Here is a 16,610-nt window from a genome sequence, read left to right on the forward strand (position 1 = left end):
GTTTATTATCTATCCTGTTGCCTAGTCACTTTATCCTGTTGCCTAGTCACCTGTTACATATCTACCCTTGCACGTCGTCTCTGTACTGGTACCCCGTGTATATAGCCAAGTTATCGTTACTCATTGTGTATTTATTCCTTGTGTTATTATCTTTCTATTATTTTTCTATCTTTCTCTCTGTATTGTTGTGAAGGGCCAGTAAGGAAGCATTTCACTGTTAGTCTACACCTGTTGTTTACGAAGCATGTGACAAATACACTTTGATTTGATTTGACTTGATAGATCTGCCAACATTTGAAGTAATCAAATTATTGCCATGCACCTGCAACAATAAAACTCAGATGTGAGAGTCCTTTAAAAAAAAAAATTCTGCAAATATTGAAAGATTAGGGCCAACAGAAGGAAGGTTGATGTTTATTGTCATGAGTCTTGTCCTGGGGCAGAACTGAACGATTTCCGCTAGATAGGCTGCAATGTCAAAATTGGCTATATTGTTAAAATTCATGAAAACAAAAATGTGCTTTTTGGTCTTAATTTAAGTGTATGTTTAGGCATTAGGGTTAGCAGTGTGGTTAAGGAGAAAGAGAGATAGCGGGGGGAGGAGACGGAGAGAGGGACAGAGGGAGAGAGAGAGAAGGAAAGAAGAGACCGAGAGAAACAAAGAAGAGAGAGAGAAAGAGGAGAGACAAATAAATGTCACAGCTCAATGTGTCCCACTATCTCCAAGCTTACCGCTATGTATTTCAACCAGTTTCATTATCAAGTTATTACACAAAACACAGGTCTCTATGTATTACTGTAGTAGGTCTACTGTATACAAACACAGGGCTCTATGTATTACTGTAGTAGGTCTACTGTATACAAAACACAGGGCTCCATGTATTACTGTAGTAGGTCTACTATATACAAAACACAGGGCTCTATGTATTATTGTAGTAGGTCTACACTATACAAAACACAGGGCTCTACGTATTACTGTAGTAGGTCTACTGTATACAAAACACAGGGCTCTATGTATTACTGTAGTAGGTCTACTGTATACAAAACACAGGGCTCTATGTATTACTGTAGTAGGTCTACTGTATACAAAACACAGGGCTCTGTGTATTACTGTAGTAGGACTACTGTATACAAAACACAGGGTTCTATGTATTACTGTAGTAAGTCTACTGTATACAAAACACAGGGCTCCGTGTATTACTGTAGTATGTCTACTGTATACAAAACACAGGGCTCCGTGTATTACTGTAGTAGGTCTACTCTATACAAAACACAGGGCTCTATGTATTACTGTAGTAGGTCTACTCTATACAAAACACAGGGCTCTATGTATTACTGTAGTATGTCTACTCTATACAAAACACAGGGCTCTATGTATTACTGTAGTATGTCTACTGTATACAAAACACAGGGCTCTATGTATTACTGTAGTAGGTCTACTGTATACAAACACAGGGCTCTATGTATTACTGTAGTAGGTCTACTGTATACAAAACACAGGGCTCCATGTATTACTGTAGTAGGTCTACTATATACAAAACACAGGGCTCTATGTATTATTGTAGTAGGTCTACACTATACAAAACACAGGGCTCTACGTATTACTGTAGTAGGTCTACTGTATACAAAACACAGGGCTCTATGTATTACTGTAGTAGGTCTACTGTATACAAAACACAGGGCTCTATGTATTACTGTAGTAGGTCTACTGTATACAAAACACAGGGCTCTGTGTATTACTGTAGTAGGACTACTGTATACAAAACACAGGGTTCTATGTATTACTGTAGTAAGTCTACTGTATACAAAACACAGGGCTCCGTGTATTACTGTAGTATGTCTACTGTATACAAAACACAGGGCTCCGTGTATTACTGTAGTAGGTCTACTCTATACAAAACACAGGGCTCTATGTATTACTGTAGTAGGTCTACTCTATACAAAACACAGGGCTCTATGTATTACTGTAGTATGTCTACTCTATACAAAACACAGGGCTCTATGTATTACTGTAGTATGTCTACTGTATACAAAACACAGGGCTCTATGTATTACTGTAGTAGGTCTACTGTATACAAAACACAGGGCTCTATGTATTACTGTAGTAGGTCTACTGTATACAAAACACAGGGCTCCATGTATTACTGTAGTAGGTCTACTATATACAAAACACAGGGCTCTATGTATTATTGTAGTAGGTCTACTGTATACAAACACAGGGCTCTATGTATTACTGTAGTAGGTCTACTGTATACAAAACACAGGGCTCCATGTATTACTGTAGTAGGTCTACTATATACAAAACACAGGGCTCTATGTATTATTGTAGTAGGTCTACACTATACAAAACACAGGGCTCTACGTATTACTGTAGTAGGTCTACTGTATACAAAACACAGGGCTCTATGTATTACTGTAGTAGGTCTACTGTATACAAAACACAGGGCTCTATGTATTACTGTAGTAGGTCTACTGTATACAAAACACAGGGCTCTGTGTATTACTGTAGTAGGACTACTGTATACAAAACACAGGGTTCTATGTATTACTGTAGTAAGTCTACTGTATACAAAACACAGGGCTCCGTGTATTACTGTAGTATGTCTACTGTATACAAAACACAGGGCTCCGTGTATTACTGTAGTAGGTCTACTCTATACAAAACACAGGGCTCTATGTATTACTGTAGTAGGTATACTCTATACAAAACACAGGGCTCTATGTATTACTGTAGTAGGTCTACTCTATACAAAACACAGGGCTCTATGTATTACTGTAGTATGTCTACTGTATACAAAACACAGGGCTCTATGTATTACTGTAGTAGGTCTACTCTATACAAAACACAGGGCTCTATGTTTTACTGTAGTAGGCCTACTCTATACAAAACACAGGGCTCTATGTATTACTGTAGTAGGCCTACTGTAGACAAAACACAGGGCTCTATATATTACTGTAGTAGGCCTACTCTATACAAAACACAGGGCTCTATGTATTACTGTAGTATGCCTACTCTATACAAAACACAGGGCTCTATGTATTACTGTAGTATGCCTACTCTATACAAAACACAGGGCTCTATGTATTACTGTAGTAGGTCTACTGTATACGAAACACAGGGCTCTATGTATTACTGTATTAGGTCTACTGTATACAAAACACAGGGCTCTATGTATTACTGTAGTAGGCCTACTGTATACAAAACACAGGGCTCTATGTATTACTGTAGTAGGCCTACTCTATACAAAACACAGGGCTCTATGTATTACTGTAGTAGGCCTACTCTATACAAAACACAGGGCTCTATGTTTCACTGTAGTAGGGCTACTGTATACAAAACACAGGGCTCTATGTATTACTGTAGTAGGTCTACTGTATACAAAACACAGGGCTCTATGTATTACTGTAGTAGGTCGACTGTATACAAAACACAGGGCTCTATGTATTACTGTAGTAGGTCTACTGTATACAAAACACAGGGCTCTATGTATTACTGTAGTAGGCCTACTCTATACAAAACACAGGGCTCTATGTATTACTGTAGTAGGTGTACTCTATACAAAACACAGGGCTCTATATATTACTGTAGTAGGTCGACTGTATACAAAACACAGGGCTCTATGTATTACTGTATTAGGTCTACTGTATACAAACACAGGGCTCTATGTATTATTGTAGTATGTCTACTGTATACAAAACACAGGGCTCTATGTATTACTGTAGTAGGCCTACTCTATACAAAACACAGGGCTCTATGTATTACTGTAGTAGGTCTACTGTATACAAACACAGGGCTCTATGTATTACTGTAGTAGGCCTACTCTATACAAAACACAGGGCTCTATGTATTACTGTAGTAGGCCTACTGTATACAAAACACAGGGCTCTATGTATTACTGTAGTAGGTCGACTGTATACAAAACACAGGGCTCTATGTATTACTGTAGTAGGTCGACTGTATACAAAACACAGGGCTCTATGTATTACTGTAGTAGGTCTACTCTATACAAAACACAGGGCTCTATGTATTACTGTAGTAGGTCTGCTTTATACAAAACACAGGGCTCTATGTATTACTGTAGTAGGTCTACTGTATACAAAACACAGGGCTCTATGTATTACTGTAGTAGGCCTACTCTATACAAAACACAGTGCTCTATATATTACTGTAGTAGGCCTACTCTATACAAAACACAGGGCTCTGTGTATTACTGTAGTAGGTCTACTCTATACAAATCACAGTGCTCTATGTATTACTGTAGTAGGCCTACTCTATACAAAACACAGGGCTCTATATATTACTGTAGTATGCCTACTCTATACAAAACACAGGGCTCTATGTATTACTGTAGTAGGTTTACTGTATACAAAACACAGGGCTCTATGTATTACTGTAGTAGGTCTACTGTATACAAAACACAGGGCTCTATGTATTACTGTAGTAGGCCTATTCTATATAAAACACAGGGCTATATGTATTACTGTAGTAGGTCTACTGTATACAAAAAACAGGGCTCTATGTATTACTGTAGTAGGTCTACTGTATACAAAACACACAGGGCTCTATGTATTACTGTAGTAGGTCTACTGTATAGAAAACACAGGGCTCTATGTATTACTGTAGTAGGTCTACTGTATACAAAACACAGGGCTCTATGTATTACTGTACTAGGCCTACTCTATACAAAACACAGGGCTCTATATTTTACTGTTGTAGGTCTACTCTATACAAAACACAGGGCTCTATGTATTACTGTACTAGGCCTACTTTATACAAAACACAGGGCTCTATGTATTACTGTAGTAGGTCTACTCTATACAAAACACAGGGCTCTATGTATTACTGTAGTAGGCCTACTGTATACAAAACATAGGGCTCTATATATTACTGTAGTAGGTCTACTGTATACAAATCAAAGGGCTCTATGTATTACTGTAGTAGGCCTACTCTATACAAAACACAGGGCTCTATGTATTACTGTAGTAGGTCTACCGTATACAAAACACAGGGCTCTATGTTTTACTGTAGTAGGTCTACTGTATACAAAACACAGGGCTCTATGTATTACTGTAGTAGGTCTACTGTGTAAAAAACACAGGGCTCTATATATTACTGTATTATGTCTACTGTATACAAAACACAGGGCTCTATATATTACTGTAGTAGGTCTACTGTATACAAAACACAGGGCTCTATGTATTACTGTAGTAGGTCTACTGTGTAAAAAACAAAGGGCTCTATGTATTACTGTAGTAGTACTATTGTATACAAAACACAGGGCTCTATGTATTACTGTAGTAGGTCTACTGTATACAAAACACAGGGCTCTATGTATTACTGTAGTAGGTCGACTGTATACAAAACACAGGGCTCTATGTATTACTGTAGTAGGTCGACTGTATACAAAACACAGGGCTCTATGTATTACTGTAGTAGGTCTACTCTATACAAATCACAGTGCTCTATGTATTACTGTAGTAGGCCTACTCTATACATAACACAGGGCTCTATATATTACTGTAGTATGCCTACTCTATACAAAACACAGGGCTCTATGTATTACTGTAGTAGGTTTACTGTATACAAAACACAGGGCTTTATGTATTACTGTAGTAGGTCTACTGTATACAAAACACAGGGCTCTATGTATTACTGTAGTAGGCCTACTCTATACAAAACACAGGGCTCTATGTATTACTGTAGTAGGCCTACTCTATACAAAACACAGGGCTCTGTTTTACTGTAGTAGGTCTACTGTATACAAAACACAGGGCTCTATGTTTTTCTGTAGTAGGTCTACTGTATACAAAACACAGGGCTCTATGTATTACTGTAGTAGGTCTATTGTATACAAAACACAGGGCTCTATGTATTACTGTAGTAGGTCTACTGTATACAAAACACAGGGCTCTATGTATTACTGTAGTAGGTCTACTGTATACAAAACACAGGGCTCTATGTATTACTGTAGTAGGTCTACTGTATACAAAACACAGGGCTCTATGTATTACTGTAGTAGGTCGACTGTATACAAAACACAGGGCTCTATGTATTACTGTAGTAGGTCTACTCTATAAAAAACACAGGGCTCTATGTATTACTGTAGTAGGTCTACTTTATACAAAACACAGGGCTCTATGTATTACTGTAGTAGGCCTACTGTATACAAAACACAGGGCTCTATGTATTACTGTAGTAGGCCTACACTATACAAAACACAGGGCTCTGTGTATTACTGTAGTAGGTCTAATGTATACAAAACACAGGGCTCTATGTATTACTGTAGTAGGCCTACACTATACAAAACACAGGGCTCTGTGTATTACTGTAGTAGGTCTACTCTATACAAAACACAGGGCTCTATGTATTACTGTAGTAGGCCTACTCTATACAAAACACAGGGCTCTATGTATTACTGTAGTAGGCCTACTGTAGACAAAACACAGGGCTCTATATATTACTGTAGTAGGCCTACTCTATACAAAACACAGGGCTCTATGTATTACTGTAGTATGCCTACTCTATACAAAACACAGGGCTCTATGTATTACTGTAGTATGCCTACTCTATACAAAACACAGGGCTCTATGTATTACTGTAGTAGGTCTACTGTATACAAAACACAGGGCTCTATGTATTACTGTAGTAGGCCTACTGTATACAAAACACAGGGCTCTATGTATTACTGTAGTAGGCCTACTCTATACAAAACACAGGGCTCTATGTATTACTGTAGTAGGCCTACTCTATACAAAACACAGGGCTCTATGTTTTACTGTAGTAGGGCTACTGTATACAAAACACAGGGCTCTATGTATTACTGTAGTAGGTCTACTGTATACAAAACACAGGGCTCTATGTATTACTGTAGTAGGTCTACTGTATACAAAACACAGGGCTCTATGTATTACTGTAGTAGGCCTACTCTATACAAACACAGGGCTCTATGTATTACTGTAGTAGGTCTACTGTATAAAAAACACAGGGCTCTATGTATTACTGTAGTAGGCCTACTCTATACAAAACACAGGGCTCTATGTATTACTGTAGTAGGCCTACTCTATACAAAACACAGGGCTCTATGTATTACTGTAGTATGCCTACTGTATACAAAACACAGGGCTCTATGTATTACTGTAGTAGGTCGACTGTATAAAAAACACAGGGCTCTATGTATTACTGTAGTAGGTCTACTGTGTAAAAAACACAGGGCTCTATGTATTACTGTAGTAGTACTATTGTATACAAAACACAGGGCTCTATGTATTACTGTAGTAGGTCTACTGTATACAAAACACAGGGCTCTATGTATTACTGTAGTAGGTCGACTGTATACAAAACACAGGGCTCTATGTATTACTGTAGTATGCCTACTGTATACAAAACACAGTGCTCTATGTATTACTGTAGTAGGCCTACACTATACAAAACACAGGGCTCTATGTATTACTGTAGTAGGTCGACTGTATAAAAAACACAGGGCTCTATGTATTACTGTAGTAGTACTATTGTATACAAAACACAGGGCTCTATGTATTACTGTAGTAGGCCTACTGTATACAAAACACAGGGCTCTATGTATTACTGTAGTATGTCTACTCTATACAAAACACAGGGCTCTATGTATTACTGTAGTATGCCTACTGTATACAAAACACAGGGCTCTATGTATTACTGTAGTAGGTCTACTGTATACAAAACACAGGGCTCTATGTATTACTGTAGTAGGCCTACACTATACAAAACACAGGGCTCTATGTATTACTGTAGTAGGTCTACTGTATACAAAACACAGGGCTCTATGTATTACTGTAGTAGGTCGACTGTATACAAAACACAGGGCTCTATGTATTACTGTAGTAGGTCTACTGTATACAAAACACAGGGCTCTATGTATTACTGTAGTAGGCCTACTCTATACAAAACACAGGGCTCTATGTATTACTGTAGTAGGTCTACTGTATAAAAAACTTAGGGCTCTATGTATTACTGTAGTAGGCCTACTCTATACAAAACACAGGGCTCTATGTATTACTGTAGTAGGCCTACTCTATACAAAACACAGGGCTCTATGTATTACTGTAGTAGGTCTACTGTATACAAAACACAGGGCTCTATGTATTACTTTAGTAGGTCTACTGTGTAAAAAACACAGGGCTCTATGTATTACTGTAGTAGGTCGACTGTATACAAAACACAGGGCTCTATGTATTACTGTAGTAGGTCTACTGTATACAAAACACAGGGCTCTGTATATTACTGTAGTAGGTCGACTGTATACAAAACACAGGGCTCTATGTATTACTGTAGTAGGTCTACTGTATACAAAACACAGGGCTCTATATATTACTGTAGTAGGTCGACTGTATACAAAACACAGGGCTCTATGTATTACTGTAGTAGGCCTACTCTATACAAAACACAGGGCTCTATGTATTACTGTAGTATGCCTACTGTATACAAAACACAGGGCTCTATGTATTACTGTAGTAGGTCGACTGTATAAAAAACACAGGGCTCTATGTATTACTGTAGTAGGTCTACTGTGTAAAAAACACAGGGCTCTATGTATTACTGTAGTAGTACTATTGTATACAAAACACAGGGCTCTATGTATTACTGTAGTAGGTCTACTGTATACAAAACACAGGGCTCTATGTATTACTGTAGTAGGTCGACTGTATACAAAACACAGGGCTCTATGTATTACTGTAGTATGCCTACTGTATACAAAACACAGTGCTCTATGTATTACTGTAGTAGGCCTACACTATACAAAACACAGGGCTCTATGTATTACTGTAGTAGGTCGACTGTATAAAAAACACAGGGCTCTATGTATTACTGTATTAGGTCTACTGTATACAAAACACAGGGCTCTATGTATTACTGTAGTAGGTCTACTGTATACAAAACACAGGGCTCTATGTATTACTGTAGTAGGCCTACACTATACAAAACACAGGGCTCTATGTATTACTGTAGTAGGTCTACTGTATACAAAACACAGGGCTCTATGTATTACTGTAGTAGGTCGACTGTATACAAAACACAGGGCTCTATGTATTACTGTAGTATGCCTACTCTATACAAAACACAGGGCTCTACAGTGAGGGAAAAAAGTATTTGATCCCCTGCTGATTTTGTACGTTTGCCCACTGACAAAGAAATGATCAGTCTATAATTTTATTAGTAGGTTTATTTGAACAGTGAGAGACAGAATAACAACAAAGAAATCCAGAAAAAACGCATGTCAAAAATGTTATAAATTGATTTGCATTTTAATGAGGGAAATAAGTATTTGACCCCCTCTCAATCAGAAAGATTTCTGGCTCCCAGGTGTCTTTTATACAGGTAACGAGCTGAGATTAGGAGCACACTCTTAAAGGGAGTGCTCCTAATCTCAGTTTGTTACCTGTATAAAAGACACCTGTCCACAGACGCAATCAATCAATCAGATTCCAAACTCTCCACCATGGCCAAGACCAAAGAGCTCTCTAAGGATGTCAGGGACAAGATTGTAGACCTACAGAAGGCTGGAATGGGCTACAAGACCATCGCCAAGCAGTTTGGTGAGAAGGTGACAACAGTTGGTGCGATTATTCGCAAATGGAAGAAACACAGAAGAACTGTCAATCTCCCTCAGCCTGGGGCTCCATGCAAGATCTCACCTCGTGGAGTTGCAATGATCATGAGAGCAGTGAGGAATCAGCCCAGAACTACACGGGAGGATCTTGTCAATGATCTCAAGGCAGCTGGGATCATAGTCACCAAGAAAACAATTGGTAACACACTACGCCGTGAAGGACTGAAATCCTGCAGCGCCAGCAAGGTCCCCCTGCTCAAGAAAGCACATATACAGGCCCGTCTGAAGTTTGCAAATGAACATCTGAATGATTCAGAGGAGAACTGGGTGAAAGTGTTGTGGTCAGATGAGACCAAAATGGAGCTCTTTGGCATCAACTCAACTCGCCGTGTTTGGAGGAGGAGGAATGCTGCCTATGACCCCAAGAACACCATCCCCCCTGTAAAACATGGAGGTGGAAACATTATGCTTTGGGGGTGTTTTTCTGCTAAAGGGACAGGACAACTTCACCGCATCAAAGGGACGATGGACGGCGCCATGTACCGCCAAATCTTGGGTGAGAACATCCTTCCCTCAGCCAGGGCATTGAAAATGGGTCGTGGATGGGTATTCCAGCATGACAATGACCCAAAACACACGGCCAAGGCAACAAAGGAGTGGCTCAAGAAGAAGCACGTTAAGGTCCTGGAGTGGCCTAGCCAGTCTCCAGACCTTAATCCCATAGAAAATCTGTGGAGGGAGCTGAAGGTTCGAGTTGCCAAATGCCAGGCTCAAAACTTTAATGACTTGGAGAAGATCTGCAAAGAGGAGTGGGACAAAAACCCTCATGAGATGTGTGCAAACCCGGTGGCCAACTACAAGAAACGTCTAACCTCTGTGATTGCCAACAAGGGTTATGCCACCAAGTACTAAGCCATGTTTTGCAGAGGGGTCAAATACTAATTTCCCTCATTAAAATGCAAATCAATTTATAACATTTTTGACATGCGTTTTTCTGGATTTTTTTGTTGTTATTTTGTCTCTCACTGTTCAAATAAACCTACCATTAAAATTATAGACTGATCATGTCTTTGTCAGTGGGCAAACGTACAAAATCAGCAGGGGATCAAATACTTTTTTCCCACACTGTATATATTACTATAGTAGGTCTACTGTATACAAAATACAGGGCTCTATGTATTACTGTAGTAGGCCTAATCTATACAAAACACAGGGCTCTATATATTACTGTAGTAGGTCTACTGTATACAAAACACAGGGCTCTATGTATTACTGTAGTAGGCCTACTCTATACAAAACACAGGGCTCTATGTATTACTGTAGTATGTCTACTCTATACAAAACACAGGGCTCTATGTATTACTGTAGTATGTCTACTCTATACAAAACACAGGGCTCTATATATTACTGTAGTAGAACTACTCTATACAAAACACAGGGCTCTATATATTTCTGTAGTAGGTCTACTCTATACAAAACACAGGGCTCTATGTATTACTGTAGTAGGCCTATTCTATATAAAACACAGGGCTATATGTATTACTGTAGTAGGTCTACTGTATACAAAACACAGGGCTCTATGTATTACTGTAGTAGGTATACTCTATACAAAACACAGGGCTCTATGTATTACTGTAGTAGGTCTACTTTATACAAAACACAGGGCTCTATGTATTACTGTAGTAGGTCTACTGTATAGAAAACACAGGGCTCTATGTATTACTGTAGTAGGTCTACTGTATACAAAACACAGGGCTCTATGTATTACTGTACTAGGCCTACTCTATACAAAACACAGGGCTCTATATATTACTGTTGTAGGTCTACTCTATACAAAACACAGGGCTCTATGTATTACTGTACTAGGCCTACTTTATACAAAACACAGGGCTCTATGTATTACTGTAGTAGGTCTACTCTATACAAAACACAGGGCTCTATGTATTACTGTAGTAGGTCTACTGTATACAAAACATAGGGCTCTATGTATTACTGTAGTAGGTCTACTGTATACAAAACACAGGGCTCTATGTATTACTGTAGTAGGCCTACTCTATACAAAACACAGGGCTCTATATATTACTGTAGTAGGCCTATTCTATACAAAACACAGGGGTCTATGTATTACTGTAGTAGGCCTACACTATACAAAACACAGGGCTCTGTGTATTACTGTAGTAGGTCTACTCTATACAAAACACAGGGCTCTATGTATTACTGTAGTAGGCCTACTGTATACAAAACATAGGGCTCTATATATTACTGTAGTAGGTCTACTGTATACAAATCAAAGGGCTCTATGTATTACTGTAGTAGGCCTACTCTATACAAAACACAGGGCTCTATGTATTACTGTAGTAGGTCTACCGTATACAAAACACAGGGCTCTATGTATTACTGTAGTAGGTCTACTGTATACAAAACACAGGGCTCTATGTATTACTGTAGTAGGTCTACTGTATACAAAACACAGGGCTCTATGTATTACTGTAGTAGGTGTACTCTATACAAAACACAGGGCTCTATGTATTACTGTAGTAGGTCGACTGTATACAAAACACAGGGCTCTATGTATTACTGTAGTATGCCTACTCTATACAAAACACAGGGCTCTATGTATTACTGTAGTATGCCTACTCTATACAAAACACAGGGCTATATGTATTACTGTAGTAGGTCTACTCTATACAAAACACAGGGCTCTATGTATTACTGTAGTAGGTCTACTGTATACAAAACACAGGGCTCTATGTATTACTGTAGTAGGTCTACTGTATACAAAACACAGGGCTCTATGTATTACTGTAGTAGGTCTACTGTATACAAAACACAGGGCTCTATGTATTACTGTAGTAGGCCTACTCTATACAAAACACAGGGCTCTATGTATTACTGTAGTAGGTCTACTGTGTAAAAAACACAGGGCTCTATGTATTACTGTAGTAGTCCTATTGTATACAAAACACAGGGCTCTATGTATTACTGTAGTAGGTCTACTGTATACAAAACACAGGGCTCTATGTATTACTGTAGTAGGTCTACTCTATACAAAACACAGGGCTCTATGTATTACTGTAGTAGGTCTACTTTATACAAAACACAGGGCTCTATGTATTACTGTAGTATGCCTACTCTATACAAAACACAGGGCTCTATGTATTACTGTAGTAGGCCTACTCTATACAAAACACAGTGCTCTATATATTACTGTAGTAGGCCTACTCTATACAAAACACAGGGCTCTGTGTATTACTGTAGTAGGCCTACTCTATACAAAACACAGGGCTCTGTTTTACTGTAGTAGGTCTACTGTATACAAAACACAGGGCTCTATGTTTTACTGTAGTAGGTCTACTGTATACAAAACACAGGGCTCTATGTATTACTGTAGTAGTCCTATTGTATACAAAACACAGGGCTCTATGTATTACTGTAGTAGGTCTACTGTATATAAAACACAGGGCTCTATGTATTACTGTAGTAGGTCGACTGTAGACAAAACGCAGGGCTCTCTGTATTACTGTAGTAGGTCGACTGTATACAAAACACAGGGCTCTATGTATTACTGTAGTAGGTCTACTCTATACAAAACACAGGGCTCTATGTATTACTGTAGTAGGTCTACTCTATACAAAACACAGGGCTCTATGTATTACTGTAGTAGGTCTACTTTATACAAAACACAGGGCTCTATGTATTACTGTAGTAGGTCTACTGTATACAAAACACGGGGCTCTATGTATTACTGTAGTAGGCCTACTCTATACAAAACACAGTGCTCTATATATTACTGTAGTAGGCCTACTCTATACAAAACACAGGGCTCTGTGTATTACTGTAGTAGGTCTACTCTATACAAATCACAGTGCTCTATGTATTACTGTAGTAGGCCTACTCTATACAAAACACAGGGCTCTATGTATTACTGTAGTAGGCCTACTCTATACAAAATACAGGGCTCTGTTTTACTCTAGTAGGTCTACTGTATACAAAACACAGGGCTCTATGTATTACTGTAGTAGGTCTATTGTATACAAAACACAGGGCTCTATGTATTACTGTAGTAGGTCGACTGTATACAAAACACAGTGCTCTATGTATTACTGTAGTAGGTCGACTGTATACAAAACACAGTGCTCTATGTATTACTGTAGTAGGTCGACTGTATACAAAACACAGGGCTCTATGTATTACTGTAGTAGGTCTACTCTATACAAAACACAGGGCTCTATGTATTACTGTAGTAGGTCTACTCTATACAAAACACAGGGCTCTATGTATTACTGTAGTAGTCCTATTGTATACAGATTGCCATTTTACTCCGGTTCTTCTTAATGTTATGAAGATAAATCTTCATAGTAACATTTATAATGTTTGTAACATTAGCCATGTTTTGTATCCTGTTCTTGTAATAAAAGTAATTTCAGAACCAAATGAAGAAGAACAAACATTCTAAAGGTATTTTATAATTGTTTTCTAAGGTTTGTCTTTCTCCCATTCTTGTTTGTTTCAGCCATGGCCATCAGTGACCCGTTCTTCAGCGGTAACCAGTCATCTTGGATGTCTTTCCCTCCAGTCAGCATCAGACACAGGACAGACCTCAGGCTGCAGTTCCAGACTCTGTCACCAGAGGGCATCCTATTCTACACAGCACAGCACCTCAGTGCCCGGGCCCGTAGGAACACACCCAATGACCGTTCTATCCCTCTACACTGCTCTGTTTTCATGTCATTTGTGGATAATAGAAATGATGTGCTAATAAGATAAATACATTCAGAATGACAACAATAATGACCATCGTGTCCCTCTCTTGTCATGTCATTCACAGGAGACTTCTTCTGTGTGTCTCTGACATCGGGGTTCGTCCAGCTGCGTTACAACCTGGGTTCTGGGACCAAGGTGCTACAGTCCACTAACAGAGTGGACACCAGCGGAGGGACCTGGCACACGGTACCATGTTCTTACATCTTTACAGAACAGACACTAACATTTCAGCAGCTTTTGTTGCTAAAAACACATCAGATATTTACAGGATCTGGCTAAATAATTAGAAAACACACACACACACACACACACACAATATTTTCTGTAAAAGTTTGATGTTTTTATCATTCCAGGTGAGGGCAGGCAGGAAGGGCCACCAGGGGTACCTGGTTCTGGACGGGTTGGAGGTGAAGCAGAACGACACCGAGGGAGGGATGTCCACTCTGGACGTGGCCACGGACCTCTTCGTCGGCGGGGTGTCCGACCTGAGCTCCATCTCTACTTTCGCCGTTGAGAACGAGCCTGTGGGCTTTACCGGCGGCGTGAGAGAGCTCGTCTTAAACGGACTTGACTTTGACCTGACGGAGACAGGGGCCCTGGGAGGGGCCAACGTGGGCGACTGGGACGGGACGGCGTGCGGGTACAAGGTGTGCCAGAACGGTGGCCGCTGTAGTGCGTTGAGCGGCGTCGATTCGGACACGTTTACGTGCACCTGCTCTCCGCTGTGGACGGGCCCTGTGTGTAACCAGTCGGTGTATTGTGTCAATAACCTGTGCCAACATGAGTCATTGTGTTTCTCTACTCTTGTGACTGGCTCATACGACTGTTTCTGTCCTCTCGGGTGGGAGGGGAGGTACTGCGATAAGCAGGTAGGCCTATCCATGACCACTCTGAAGTTCGTTGGGAAATCTTATCTGAAATACAGGGATCCTAAATTCAACACAAGGAATCTGAGGTACACGCAGGTTTCATTTAACTTTACAGCAAGAGGGAACGAAGGGTTGATTCTGTGGATGGGAAGAGCGGAGCACGATGATGATGATTACCTGGCCGTCGGGCTTCAGGCCGGCCACCTCAACATCGCAGTCAACCTCGGAGAGAGGCTCTCCCTCCCGCTCACCTTCAGAAACGTCACGTTGTGTTGCGACAAATGGCATTATTTATCTATCTCTCTGAACAGTACCCTTATTCAGGTGTTCCTGGGTGACGAGAGGGTCCTCTTCGAAGACGTGGACCCCTTCGAGCGTTACGTTGCCATGAATTACGGGGGTCTGTTGTACTTTGGGGGGTTCGAGTTGCACAGGAACATCTCAACAGTGACGTCTGGGCTGTTTACCAAAGGGTTTGCGGGAGATCTTAAAGATGTGCGTTTGTATCAGGACCCCAGACAACTGCAGTTCCTCCAGAACAGCGAAGGATTTAATGTCTACAAAAGTAATGAGTAGTTCTGTAACTTGTGAAAATGGGTGATTTAGTGTGTTGTGATAAAGAAATTCAGATCATTGGTTTGTAGATTGTAATAATGGAGGTTCTTTATATACCATCTGTGTCTGGTATGGCAATCTGAGTCATATTCATTAGGCACCAAATGGAAAAAAACACTAAAACAGGGAGGATAATTACCTGGACTTGTTAATAAGTAACGCTTTGTGTTGTTTTTTTATCATCCACTGCGTGCCCTGATGAACGCAACCGTGTTGAAACTGCCAACTCCTCAGTAGATGGTTTATACACTGAGTATACCAAACATTAAGAACACCTTCCTAATATTGAGTTGCACCCCTCCCTTTTTCCCCTCAGAACAGCCTAAGCTCGTCGGGACATGGACTCTACAAGTTGTCGAAAGCGTTCCACAGGGATGCTGGCCCCATGTTAACTCCAATGCTTCCCAAAGTTGTGTCAAGTTGGCTGGTTGTCCTTTGGGTGGTGGACCATTCTTTATACACATGGGAAACTGTTGAGTGTGAAAAACCCAGCAGCATTGCAGTTCTTGACACACTCAAACCAGTGTGCCTGGCACCTACTACCATACCCCGTTCAAAGGCACTTAAATATTTTGTCTTGCCCATTCACCCTCTGAATGGCACACCCGTCTCCTCCCCTTCATCTACACTGATTGAAGTGACATCAATAAGGAATCATAGCTTTCGCCTAGATTCACCTGGCCAGTCATGGTATGTCATGGAAAGAGCAGGTGTTCTTAATGTTTTGTATACTTAGTGTAAGTCTTTCTTTGATTAAAATATACATTCCTCCCTT

The 16,610-nt window shown here is 40.0% G+C and overlaps 1 protein-coding gene across 1 annotated transcript in view; it reads left to right on the forward strand.

Moving 5' to 3' along the window:
• LOC311119232 (protein eyes shut homolog) overlaps positions 1 to 15,796 on the forward strand; it is a gene marked incomplete at both ends in the record, with an annotated part of 59,901 nt that extends 44,105 nt beyond the window's left edge. Inside the window, 3 exons of the mRNA XM_084193958.1 lie at positions 14,101 to 14,262; positions 14,416 to 14,537; positions 14,705 to 15,796. Of these exons, the coding sequence (XP_084050084.1) occupies positions 14,101 to 14,262; positions 14,416 to 14,537; positions 14,705 to 15,796 (1,376 nt within the window). The remainder of the gene's footprint in view (positions 1 to 14,100; positions 14,263 to 14,415; positions 14,538 to 14,704) is intronic.
• Between the last annotated feature and the right edge of the window lie 814 nt (positions 15,797 to 16,610).

This window comes from Coregonus lavaretus (genome assembly GCF_964263955.1).
Source record: "Coregonus lavaretus genome assembly, contig: HAP1_SCAFFOLD_347, whole genome shotgun sequence".
NCBI classification, from domain to species: domain Eukaryota; kingdom Metazoa; phylum Chordata; class Actinopteri; order Salmoniformes; family Salmonidae; genus Coregonus; species Coregonus lavaretus.